General features: G+C 38.5%; 1 protein-coding gene across 4 annotated transcripts in view; it reads left to right on the top strand.

Annotated features, from left to right (window-relative positions):
* SIPA1L1 (signal induced proliferation associated 1 like 1) overlaps positions 1-13,096 on the top strand; it is a 199,182-nt gene that overhangs the window by 132,914 nt on the left and 53,172 nt on the right. For all 4 annotated transcript variants that reach the window (XM_041459962.1, XM_041459961.1, XM_041459964.1 and 1 more), the window contains 2 exons: positions 6,708-6,838; positions 7,439-7,627. In XM_041459962.1, coding sequence (XP_041315896.1) covers positions 6,708-6,838; positions 7,439-7,627 — 320 coding nt within the window. The remainder of the gene's footprint in view (positions 1-6,707; positions 6,839-7,438; positions 7,628-13,096) is intronic.

The following is a 13,096-nucleotide window of genomic DNA, read 5'->3' on the forward strand; positions in this document are numbered from 1 at the left end:
ATCTCCCTCTGTTCTTCATGATTCTGAAAATGCTCAAAAAGGATTGCAGACCAAAGTCCTTTAAAAGAGTTCCCTCTGCAGGACTGTGTTGTATTTCCTGATGGATAGAGCTGGTCTAATGACTGACCTGGAGAGTGCTTGTTCCTTACCTTCCAATGATCAGGACTGGGTTTCTTCTCTTCAGTGAATGCAAGTCAAAAGAGGTTGTTTTTCTCACTTATAAAAGCAACATGGATGCTTGGTTAGAATCAAATTGATGGTCTTAAAAGAAAAAGCTTACACTTCTTAACTGCATGTTAGTGCTAATAAATTCATTTCCCATTTTTTTCTTGCCTTCAAAATACATCCATCTCTCACCTCTTCCTCCCTGCATTGTCCATTGTTTACATGGCTCTTGTTACTCTTTCCATAGTCTCCTCTTTCTGCATTCTTTCTAGGGCTGAGAGGTAGCATTTGCTCCATGTTTTTTGAGAGTGCTGATCCATATCCTTTGGAGACATAGGAGTTAGGAAAAATAATGGTTTCCTGGGAAAAGTAAGCTAGATGTGTGATACAGGATAAGGTATGCTTGGAGGGGAGAGCCTGAAGTTTGTGACCTTTGGGATTATCTTCCTCTCTGTCTCTCTCTGGAACAATTTGATTCCTTATCAGTCTAGTGAGTTTTGCAACTAAAGTTTCATGTTACAGCTGACCTGATTTACAGCATTTCAGCACTAAGAGGGGCAGACATTATTCCTCCCTCTTCCTTGTACCGATGCTCTTGTTTTCAGAGAGCTTGATAAGCCAGTTGAGCTTACTGAACAAGCAAGCAGAATTCTTACCATTGCAATAAATTTGGGGTTTACTGCTTGATTGTTTCTCTCCAGTTCTGGTGAGGGATATTATTATTTCCTTGCAGTCAGAGAAGTGCCAAAGCCATATGGCCAGGTAAGGGATGGAAGTGAATAGCAGAGGAAGAAGGAGGTGTGAGTGGAATTTCAGCCCTTAGGCAAAACCAATTTATTGGTTTGCCTTCTCCTTAAGGGAAACCACACCCTCATGCTACTGCAGTTCCAGTCACCATTATGTTTCCATTTTTTCTTAGATGTAATTAGGAAGAATTGATAAAATCAACATAATCTAGTCCTCGGGGTATGGTAAGGGACAGCCAGATAAACAAATGTGTGCTAGGGAGTAGGATGGGATGGGGAGAACAAGCTGTGATTTTTTTTTTTTTTTCCTTAAGCAATAAAACAGGGTTTTAGACTCACTTTTCTTGTGTTCAGTCCAGCCGAGTCCAAACCAGGGGTGTTGTTTCTTCCAGAGATTTTTATCTCAAAAGCTGTACTTCAGAAGCCTCATTAGCTATCCCAAACCCCAGTTTTCTGCAAGTACGGAACATGTTTTGTTGACCACCCAGAGTATCATCGTTCCCTGAGCAAACTTTAAACTAAGCTGATGAGATGGGATAGTAATAGAATTTGAAGCAGCATCATGGGGAAAAAAGTCTAGGAAGTCAGTTGTAACTGAATTTTTTATGTGACATGAAGCAAGTAATGATGCAGAAATTTTTTTGCTGGAAGAGGAGGTTGGATGTTTATGATGTTATGCATGGAACAGACAGTGCCAAAAGACAATTTCAGTAGGATCAGCTCATCAAGTCAGTAGGCTTTGTATAATTTTATAGTCTTGGAAGTATTCTTAGATGAATTCTGATTTGACAACAATACCTTTTAAAGATCTCAAACCAGGAAAACATAATGGACTTTGAGAACACCTAGTAACCTTAGAGCTTGCAAAGAATAAAAAGCAGTGTTCCAGAGAATTGTAAGCTGAGTTGGTTTTCATTCCAACTGGAAATAACAAAGAAGGTAATTTGAGACTATATCAATAAAGAACTGCCAGTTAAAAATAATGATGTGAGTCAGCATGATTTCATGAAAAATGTCTTGTCACATAAAAAAAATAGTTAATCTTGTGTCTTAAAAAAAAAAAGGGTGAAAGATGTTGAATTCATATAAGTCCTTTTAATTTCTTCAAGGTAATTTGGTGAAATGCTGATGGTAACTTGTCTGAAGTCTTTAATTATATAAAATCAATAGCTCATTTTTACAGGTACTCTAACTTAGATGATAGATGCATCTCAAGTTTTAGCAGTGTATGGAGGAAGGATAAGTGAGCTTCTAGTATTATTAACATGGTTCAATTTAATTAAAATATTTTCATCTAGTTAGCGTAAAGTATTTGCATGTGATATTTATGGATGAGTCTTGTATAAGTTTAATGAATGCAAATGGATGAGTTTTTGTATGTAAAGGAAGTTGGTCCCTCTACAAAGTAGTGGAATTGATAAACAGTATTCTGGCCTGCTGTCCAGGCTTCTAAATGTGAAAATACTGGTGGAGACAGTTTAGTGGAGGTAAGAAAAATGATACTTAGAAAAAGATATTGGCAAGAGAACTTTATAATGGCAGGCTGAATTCACTTTCTCCACTTTATATCTGAATTAATTTGTGCAGACTGCCTTTGTACTTAGTGGAGAGAAATGAACCTTGCAGGATCTTATGAATTTCAGTGTCTTCTCTCAATTCACTAACAGAAGCTCATGCACAACTGACTCACATGGAAATGTTTATTTTTATAGGAAATTAATGCTTCTCTTATGATGCACAAGATATATTTACAAGGTGGTTAAATAATGGTGTGTTTTAAAAGGTGTATTTGATAGAAAGACTTAACTAAAAGTTTGAAGTCTAGACATTTATAAGTTAAGCTTGTGCATAAAAAGAGAGAGAGAGGATGAAGCCAGCACAAGAACCAATTTGTGAAAGTTGCAGATATGTTTACTAAAGCCTTATTTACAATGAATATTAAAATCGCACAGAGACAAAAGCTTGTCCGAGTGCAGTTCAGGAAAGAGAGCATGTCACTCCAGAGGAGCAGTCTGTTTGCTCTGTCCCTGTAATTGTGTCTGGGAATTACAGTTCTCATGGAAAGAACCAAGAGCATCTGTTCTGCTTCCATCCTTCTCATGCAGTAGTGGCTAATGTTGCCATTTAGGACAAATATTAGTTACTGGCTTAGAGTGAAAGACTTGACTGAGAAGTAAATAGTTTCCTGAACTGGTTTTATAACAAATGAGCTGTTGGTCGGCTTTCCTTTAATTGTTGTCAGCTAGTAAAAATACCCTTTTCCCTGATGCTTTAAATTGCAGCATATTCTATCCAAGAGTTGGTGCCTTTCAAGTAAGTGCCTAGACTTGCAGATCTCCCAAAGTGCTGCCTGCCCTTTTGTCTCCAGAGAAGTACTGGGCAGGGTTTTCCAGTACTGTAAATGCTGAGCTAGGATTGGAAGAAGATGCTTGATGTGAGTTTCATTCAGAAGAGAAATGTTTGGGGTTTTTATTGCTAGTCTGATTAGACAGAATATCATTTGGACATGATATTTAAAGGGAAATATGATGAAAGCACAAAAGAACTTTTTCAGTTAAAATCAAGTGCATTTACTGGGATTTCCATTGCAAAGGAAGCTCATAAATATCTGCCAGGAAAATAAGTATTTTAGCTTTCACAGGAAGTATCTTTTGAGTTATATGATAGCTATCTAACTGTTTTTAAAAGTATGTATCATTTGTTTTAATGACCAGCTACAATCAAGTCTTTTTTTTTTCAGTATGGATTTATAAGTTAATTTACAGCAGCTGCTAGTTGTCCTGATTGTCTGTTAATTAAATGATTTTTCACCAGTTGTTTAGATTAAATGTCAAGCTTGAGAAATGTTGTTTCCAATTAGCTTGTGTGGTGTGAAGAAATATGGTGTTCATGTTTGACATCAAGTTCCTGAATTATAATTGTGACATAGTCCCTATTTTCCCAATAAAACAACTAATTAGCTCTCTTTACACTGTGTATTAAGCTTTTTGCACTTTAATCCTGCTGCTACTTTTACTGCACTGGAAAGAGAAAATTGTTGGATGTAAAGGGATTCAGAATTTAAGGGAAAATCAGATGGAGGTACAATGAAGTGTACCAGAAGGAAAAATAGTCAGATACAGGGATATATATTATAGCTTGCAGAATGAATACAGAGATGGGGTTTAGGGGAGGAGGAAGAATGAAGATGAAGGTCAAGAATGAACAACCCAGTAGCAAATGTGAGTAGAGGAGAGGGTGAAGGATGTGCAAAGGAGGGCAAGAAAGACACTGCCCAGTACAGACTGGAGGAAAAGAGAATAAAAGACATTTCCTCTTAGCAGAAAAGTATAGAGTTCCACACTACTTGCTGCATTTTTCCAAAGCAATAAGAACTAATTAAAAAGCTTAATCAAACGATACAGAATTGTATGTATGTGTATTTTGTGTATGTGTGTGCAGTTTCAAGCATTCCTCTTGCCACTCTTCTTAAATGTGTTTTCAAGATGTAGAATAATTTCTCCTGAGAAAATTTTCTATCTGAATTGCAGGCTAGAGTGATTGTAGGGTACACAGGTTTTACCATCTGTATGGCTGTCAATACAGTAAAGTAATGAATTGTTTCAACCCTTCTAGTATGCCTGACCTCCATATCTTTTTTCTTTAAGTTTTTCAATCATAAAAGAAAAGCCACATCACTGTTTTTAAGTTACTAAGCAGTTTAGTGTGAGATGGCCAAGTTACCTCAGTTTTGAAGGCTGTGTAATATACTGATTCAAAAATTAGTCTGATTTTCTCTGACTGTGCTGCTTCTGCATGGACCTTGTCTGCCATAAATGGTTTGGTGAGCTATAAATATCCTGACAAAAAACCCAAGCTACTTAATGCAGGATAAAGAAAGGCTAGGGTGCAAGTAAGATGGTTTGAAATTTTGAACAACAGAACATCTCTGGCATTTACAGGGCTTATATCTGTAGACTAGTATGTAAATGTAATTAGAGTTATATAGATAACCTAATTTATTAGTAATTTTCCCACTCACAGTTCAGCCACCCAAAGTTTAATGACAATACTTACAGAATATTCCACGAGATATTGAAAGAATTTAGAATTTTAATTACCTTTGTTTAGGGTATTGGCTTTCCATAACTAGCAGACAAATTTGGTAGAAAGCAAGTCTTCCAATGCTGCAAGCGTGTCTCTAACGCTGTCTTGCACGCTCTGAAATCTTAAACAGAAGACACTGAGTGAAGGATAATAAAATACCAGACACTGGGGACTTGAGTAAAACCCCCAAGGGTTTAAAGTGCTGGACAGCTGTGTGAAAGCATTTAGTATGTTGGAGGGAGATTTTGTAAGAACCAGTAAGTATAAGTTTTAAAAGAACTAGAGTAAAAAATGAGGCTCCTAAATTTTTAACTGTATTATTAATTGGAAAAATGATTGCCATTCACTTTAGATGGAGTGTATTTCAATATCTGTTTTTATTATCTTTAAAGGTGCAGTTCTGTATGATGTTAACATACTTTACATTTTCTCTCTGTAGTAGAATGGCTTATATTAGACTGCTCCTAAAGTTCTTAAAATTTTTGTTTTAAGAATAACAAGTAATCTGTATGTAGTAAAGGCTATATGGTTACATTTCCTGTCAGGGCAGTTACATCTGTTCTTTATATCACTGAATTTCACATTTCTTTGAATCGCTGTATTTTCAGGTGGTTCTAACTTTGTTTTTGTGTATGTATAAATGCATTCCTATATGCAGCTTATGGAAATTGATGACATGGGACTTTTCTTGCACAATGCTTGACTCCTGCTTTTTTACTTTCTCATACATTTTCTTTTAGGGAATGTATGTTTAAATTCAGCAGTCAATTAAGATATATGCAGCTTTGTTTATATCTTACTGCATTAATGGAGATATACCTCTGTCATCACTCAAGATAGTCTGTAATACTCAAAAGGTTCTATAGAACAGCCTTCAACACCAGTCTCTAAAATTGTTGAGCTTTGGTTTTTGTAAATGTGCTTTTCTAACTTTTTTTGACGTAAAGCTTGACTTTACATGTCTATAGTTAGACAAATATAAAAATGTGTTTCAAGGAATCTGCTGTTCAGCTAGTGAGTGATTTCACCAATCTTGCATTCTCTTCTCTGCTGCCTTCCCCTCTGGACTGGTTATCAACTGAACTCTTAGCATTTTAAGGGTTGTTGAACACTTCACTGTTCAATATTTGTGCTAGTAATTTTATTCTTGTGCTTTATTTTTCTGTGGTACTATGATTTGATATTTTTACTGTGAACAAGCCTTTAACTTCTTTTTCAGATTCATCAGTTTTTCCCATTTTAGGACTGAGCAACGTGTATGGAAAAGGCAAAAAGCATTCAAATAAAAATAAATAATTTATATCCTTTGCTAAGTACAGTTGTTTGACATTTCTATTTTAACATAGGTTGTTCAGTTTCCCACTTTGGTGCATTTGGCTTCCTTCTCTTTATTTTTAAGTGGGGAAATTAGTAGTGCTTATTTAGTTCAATGTGAACAAAACAGATGGCAATATAAAAGCTGATGTAAGAGGTGTATCCTGTTTTGGGCCTATTTAAGCAGATATGCTATGTTGAATTTCAGCCTTTTTGTATAAATGGAGCTCATGAGAGAAGTGAAGCACAAGACTGACATCGTGGTACCACTTGAAGACATGCTCTTATTGGCTCCATGGAGCTGGCAGTTTATTTCCAGTGTAACAATCAAGCATGGAAATATAGTTGAAGTGTAAGAAGTAAGACATAATTTTTTTTTTTTCTCTCATATACAAGAACACTGGAACTATTTTGGGGCAGATGAGAACCTGGGTCCAGTAGCTGTGAGTATAAGAAGAGAGAAGCCAGAGGAAATCAAAGAAAATGGACCTCAGTACAACTACCGGATCATATTCAGAACTAGTGAGGTAAGCAGTCCAGGGGGATAGTAAAAGAAACTAGAACTGAGCAGGCAAAACCAGGTGCAATATATGGGGTGTATGGGCTTTTCAGCATTGGTAATAGCTTCCTGTATAATCCAGGAACCTCCTGACAGAATTATGCTACATGTTTATCTGGCATAGAATATATGTGAGTTATTCCATAACATCTAGTACAGAGGAAATGCTGAAGGTTAAATCTTGAGAAACTTACAGGAGCTACATCAGCTAGAAGCAAGCAAAGAGGAGGGAAATGGCCTTCTTCACTTTTATATGTGGCAGTGGGTGGACCTGAGAAATGTACTTTTAAATGATCTATAGTATAGAAAATCTGTAGTAATACTAACTTTTCCAGGTAGTAGTTTCCTGTAAAACTTAAATGTGATGAATTGTTTCAAATAGTCTGATTACTGTTATCAATGAGTGGAATTTTTGTGTATCAGTGTTGGTCTCATGCTAAAAGAAATTCCTGAATGTCCTTGATCTCTACTGAGAATTGGAAAAATAGTATGTCTAGTTGCACTGCTATTGCTCGTCAGTCTCAGTGCATAACTCAATATATGTGCTGTTTTTCCTTTGTATGCATAGCTCATGACATTAAGAGGCTCTGTGCTGGAAGATGCTATCCCTTCTACTGCAAAGCATTGCACGGCCAGGGGGCTTCCCCTAAAAGAAGTGCTGGAGTATGTGGTTCCAGAGCTGAATATCCATTGCTTAAGGCTGGCCTTCAACACTCCAAAAGTCACAGAACAGCTTATGAAGCTTGATGAGCAAGGGGTAAGTGCAGAGTTACAGAATTAAACAAATGATCTTAATCTGTCAGATTATTGTCATGAGTTGCAAAATGATCTTTTAGGCTCATATGATTAGAGTAAGTCTGTTGAAATGCCTCATTTAAACTAAAACATGTCATCTGTAGGGAGAGTTATGTTGCGTCTATTTCCCCCAACTTTTGCAGAATGTTTGGGATGTACAAAATCAAGTTCATTTCTCTGGGTGGCCTAAAGTTTTAGATTAATATTATGGCAGTTGTTAATTTAAATTTCCTGTGAAAGAGACTACAGTATTGTTTTTCAAAGACTGTGGGAAGGAGGGAGTTCTGTTTTTCTTATTGCTATTATACTAAGAAGATAAGTCTCCCACGGTGCTAAACGTTTCATTGTAATACTGCATTGGCTAAACCATGACCAGGGTGCTGCCTGTCTTGTTTTGTTGGTGTTCTTTTTTTCTTTCCCCTGGAATAAACTACATGGAAAAATATTCTAAGGATTTCTTCATGTGAGTAATTTTCAATGAGGTGGTAGTCTCCTTGTCCTTTAAAGATGGGACCAAGGCTCATTAACACTACAGCTTTGACTTAGAAAAATGGAAGTCCATGACTCAAGTGAATTTTATGATTATAAACTTCAGTAGTGACATTTTATAGCTGTGTGCATGCCTCAGTCCTCACTGGCAACCTCTCTTTCCATGCCACTTGAGTGTATGGACCCAGGATGGGGACTGGGTCCCTCCCACTGTAAGAAAAGATCGCTTTCATGATCATCTGATGAACCTGAACGTACGTAATGGGATTTGGATTAATGGGATGCATCCCAGAGTCCTGAAGGAATTGACTGATGGAGTTGCCAAACCACTCTCCATGGCATTTGAAAAGTGATGGCAGTCAGGGGAAATCCCAGGAGCTAGGAAGATTCCCTGGGAGCCATCACCCTGTCAGCCTCCGCTCTGTGCCTGGGAAGGTCATGGAACAGATCCTCCTAGAAGCTCTGCTAAGGCACATGGACGACAGGGAGGTGGGTTTGAGACAGCCAGCACAGATTCAGCAAGGGCAAATCCTGCCTGACCGACCCAGTGGCCTTCTGCGATGGAGTAACTACATCAGTGGACAAGGGAGGGGTTACGGATATTGTTTTTCTGGACTTCTGTAAAGCTTTGGACATGGTCCCCCACAACATTCTTCTCTCTGAATTGGAGAAAGATGGTTTTGATGAGTGGACTGTTAGATGGGTAAGGAATTGGTTGGATGGTCTCATCCAAAGGGTAATGGTCAATGGCTCAGAGTCACAGTGGACATCAGGGACAAGTGGTGTATCTCAGGTTCATAGTGGCATTTAATATCTTCATTAATGACATAGACTGAGTGCACCCTCAGCAAATTAGGGCTGAGTGGTGTGCAGTTGCCATGCCTGAATGATGGGGTGCCACCCAGAGGGAGGTGGACAAGCTCAAGAAGTGGCCCCATGGGAATCTCAAGGTTTAAGATGACCAAGGGCAAGATACTGCACCTGGATTCTGCACCTCTGGCATTCACAGGCTGGAGACTGAACAGGTTGAGAGCAGCCCTGCTGAGAAGGACTTAGGGGTGCTGATGGGTGAGACATGGAAATTGGGGGTGCTGATGGCTGAACATGACCCAGCCATGGGCACTCCCAGCCCAGAGAGCCAAACGTGTCCTGGGCTGCATCCAGAGCAGCGTGGGCAGCAGGGGAGGGAAGGGATTCTGCCCCTGTGCTCTGCTCTGGTGAGACCCCACTGCAGGGCTGCATCAGCTCTGGGGTGCCAGCACAGGAAGGACATGGAACTGCTGGAGTCACTCCAGAGGAGGCCACCAAGATGACTGGAGGGTCAGAGCATCTCTGCTGTGAGGAAAGGCTGAGAGAACTGGGATTGTTCATCCTGTAAGACAAGGCTTGGGGTGACCTAACTGTGGCCTTCCAGTACCTGAAAGGAACCTATAAGAAAGAGGGAGAGGGACTTTCTACAAGAGCACAGAGTGACAGGACAGGGGTAAATAACTTCATACTGAAAGAGAGTAGGTATTATGAGGAAGTTCTTTGCTGTGAGGGTGGTGAGGCACTGGAACAGGTTGCCCAGAGAAGCTGTGGATGCCTTATTACTGGAGGTGTTCGAGGCCAGGTTGAATGTGCTCTGAGTAGTTTGGTCTAGTGAGGGGTGTCCCTGTGCATGGCAGGGGATTGGAGCTGGATGACCTTAAAGAGCACTCTATGATTCCATGGCATCTAACAAAACTGTGAGGTTAAATTATCCTTAGTTCATATCCTATATGTTATTAAGCTCCCATAGTATGGCTTTCTAATACTTAAACGTTTGAAAATAATTAAGGGCAAGTGATAGTTGAATTTTTGTTATCTGAATCAAATATTTTCTGTTTCTGTGGTAATGAAACAGTTTGACACTTTTAGCAAAAAAGATAAGTACACTCTGTGCTAATTAGAAGCTGCATTTTTTTCAATTCTAAGCTAACAAAAATTGGGTAGCAGCTGCTCTACTAATTAAGTACACAGAATGTTAATCACTTCTTCTTGCTGAGTGTCACACTGTTTCATTACAGCATGAGCAGGTGCCTGTTTGATATAGCAGATAAAATGTTTTGTAAATTTAAGGGTTAAGATTATAAAGTCACCTTAGCCTGACTTAGCCACTAAATTTCACCCAGGAAATCCCTTCACTGAGCCAATTTGTATGCATCAGTTTTCATTAGAATAAGATGTCTTCTTTATATTTGAGGGAGGTCTTGAAGCAGTTGGTTGTTTTCATGTTTAAGAATTTACACTTCTTTATTTAAATTTATCTGCCTTCAGCTTTAAGACTTCTGATATTTTTCTCTGCTACATTTTAAGTCATTTTGGTGTGAGATTTTTTCCAGCAAAGGTTTTTGTATGTAGTGATTATATCATCTGTTGGTCTTGTTTATGATAAACTAAACAGATTGCACTTTTCGAGTCTTTCACTGCAACATATTTTCTCTGCATTTCATATCACTCTTATGCCTGAGCTCTGTCTCTTCTACTCTTTCAATATCTGCATATGTCATTCAATGCTAGAATGGGAATATTTTTCTTGCCCTAGTTTTGTACTGGTGGTGTCTGTGAAAGTTGCTCCTTCCTTACTTCCTCTAGGATTGCTAGAGTGGTAACATACATATGGTCCACACTGCTTGTCACCTAGCTGTTCTTTTATTTGATTTATTAAAATGCATTCATTTGAATAGTTCTGTGTTAAACAGCAATCCAATAATTTCCTAGGGCTGCACTGCCTTCTGCTAATCACCTTCTACTAATCTTAGTCTTGAATGCAGAGCTCATGGTAGTTTACTGTAAGTTTGCTTCCAAATATGATTTAAAAATTTGAATATTAGGGCAATTACTGATTTATTGCAGTTGAAGCTAATCTTTATGGCAATTCCTCATTCATAGAAATACTGCCAAATGTCACTTGGTTCTTAATATAATTCCTGGTTCATAATATAAAGTTGCTGACTGGTTAAATCCAAGCTATACTTTTGGCTGTCTTGTGTGCTAGATAAATGCTTAAAGTGTACTTTTCTCATGTATATAAATACTTTCAGATTATTAAAATGAAGGTGTTACTTTAGTAGTTTTACCACAACAGAATTCATGCTTCAACTTCTTTTTTAGCTTTTTCTTGTAGTTAATACACTTCTAAGGACTGTAGGTTTATCAGAAGGAGGTCTAATAATGGGGACTGCATGCTTTCTCCAGATCTGCTCTTTTTGATTCAGAAATGCCATCTTGTGTTGTCCTTAAGGAAATTTTTTTTCCACAAATTAGCAAATCTAAGAACCCAGCTAGAAGGCATATCCTGCTCTTTGCGTAGTCCTTGTTTAGTTTCTCAGGCTGACATTTTCAAAGCAATAAAGCATGGTTGTTTGCTTGCTCATTGGTGCTGCAGATCCCATTTATATTTATGCCCTTGAGAATACTTCCTGCACCTAAAGTTGAAGCTTTAGTGCAAGTGTGCTTCATGAGAATAATTTTCTTTGTCCTAACTTCTTTACGTGAAATTACTAGAAGCTGTTGTAGCTGGCAGTACAAGCTAAGGTGCTGTGGCTCCATGAAGCACTTAGATCCATCCTGTTTCTGTTGGACTGGAGAAGGCACATGTGGGCAGCAGATGCCTGAATGGTCCAAGACAGGACCTGCTGCTGATGGTGTGGATGGCAGTTGTTCCAGCAGGAACGGCAGCAGTGCCACCTCTCACCACCTTTCCTCGCTCCCCTCCTCTCCTCCCTCACCACGGGTCAGCAGGAGGCACTGGAGCAGATTGCCAAGCTGGGCATGTCCCATCGCTGAAGGTACTAAAGTAAAGTTGGATGTGAATTTGAGCAAGTCTGGTCTAGTAGAGCAGACCTGGTCTAGTAGAAAGTGTCCCTGCTGCCCATGTCAGGACTTTAGAAACTGGATGATCCTTAAGGTCCCTTCCAATCCAAACCAGTTGAAGATTTTGTGCTGTACTCAAGTTTTGTCATAAGAAATCTGGACATTTTTAGAAGATGCAAGTCAGTGTGTCAGATGGTAAAATAAGGGATATTCTGTAGTGGGGAAAAAATAAGCCTAGATCTGTGACTTATTATAAGCAGGAGTAAACAAGCCAGGTTATCCTTACTCTTCTTTTTCCCTCCTTGTTTTCCTGATACTAATACTTTATCCCCATCATCATTCATCCTTGGTAGTAAAGGAAGAGTACAGTAAAATAGCAATTTCCAGAGTTTTTAAATTTTAAAATTTACTTTCTTCAGAGACAGAGTAGGACCACTTCTGAGGGCCTTTAAATTATCCCACCATAAATATAATAGGTTAAAAGTAGTGAATTTCAGTTTCATTATGTGTCCACATGGTCCTAGCAAGTTGAAAATCCTTTGCCTCATGGCTTGGGATGGAATCTGCTGAGAGCAAATTACAGTATATTCAGATAACTTCGTTTCCAGTGCCCTTGCAGATAAATGTTTTCACTTCCCACTAACCTGTAGCCTAAACTTGTAAATCTCATGCTTGTTGTGATAGCTTTTCTTAGAACTTCATTCTGGCATATGTGGTTAATGTTTATTTGAAATAGAGCCTCTGCACAAATTCATGTGTAGGAGGAAAGATTATTTACCGGGCAATAAGGATGCATTTCTACTGGATGAATTACATGCATAAACTCCAAGACTCTCCCTTGTGCTCCTTCAATCAGAGTTCTGGCCTGTGAAATTGGTTTTGGAGACAGCAGCAAATGGCTGTGCATGCTGCTTTCTTCCCTTCTGTGACTTTTCTGTCTCTAATCCAGATGTAAATGATGACAGTGTGCTCCTTCTTTTTGTGTGTGTATCAATTTGGAATTGGTAGAAACAGTTTGCTTTGAGGAATCACAATTATAATTGGGTAAAAATTACTTCATTTACATCTTCAGTTTCTGCTGTATTAGGACCATCAACTACCAAAT

This window comes from Pyrgilauda ruficollis, unplaced genomic scaffold (assembly GCF_017590135.1).
Source record: "Pyrgilauda ruficollis isolate IOZ18807 unplaced genomic scaffold, ASM1759013v1 scaffold14, whole genome shotgun sequence".
In the NCBI taxonomy this organism is placed as follows: domain Eukaryota; kingdom Metazoa; phylum Chordata; class Aves; order Passeriformes; family Passeridae; genus Pyrgilauda; species Pyrgilauda ruficollis.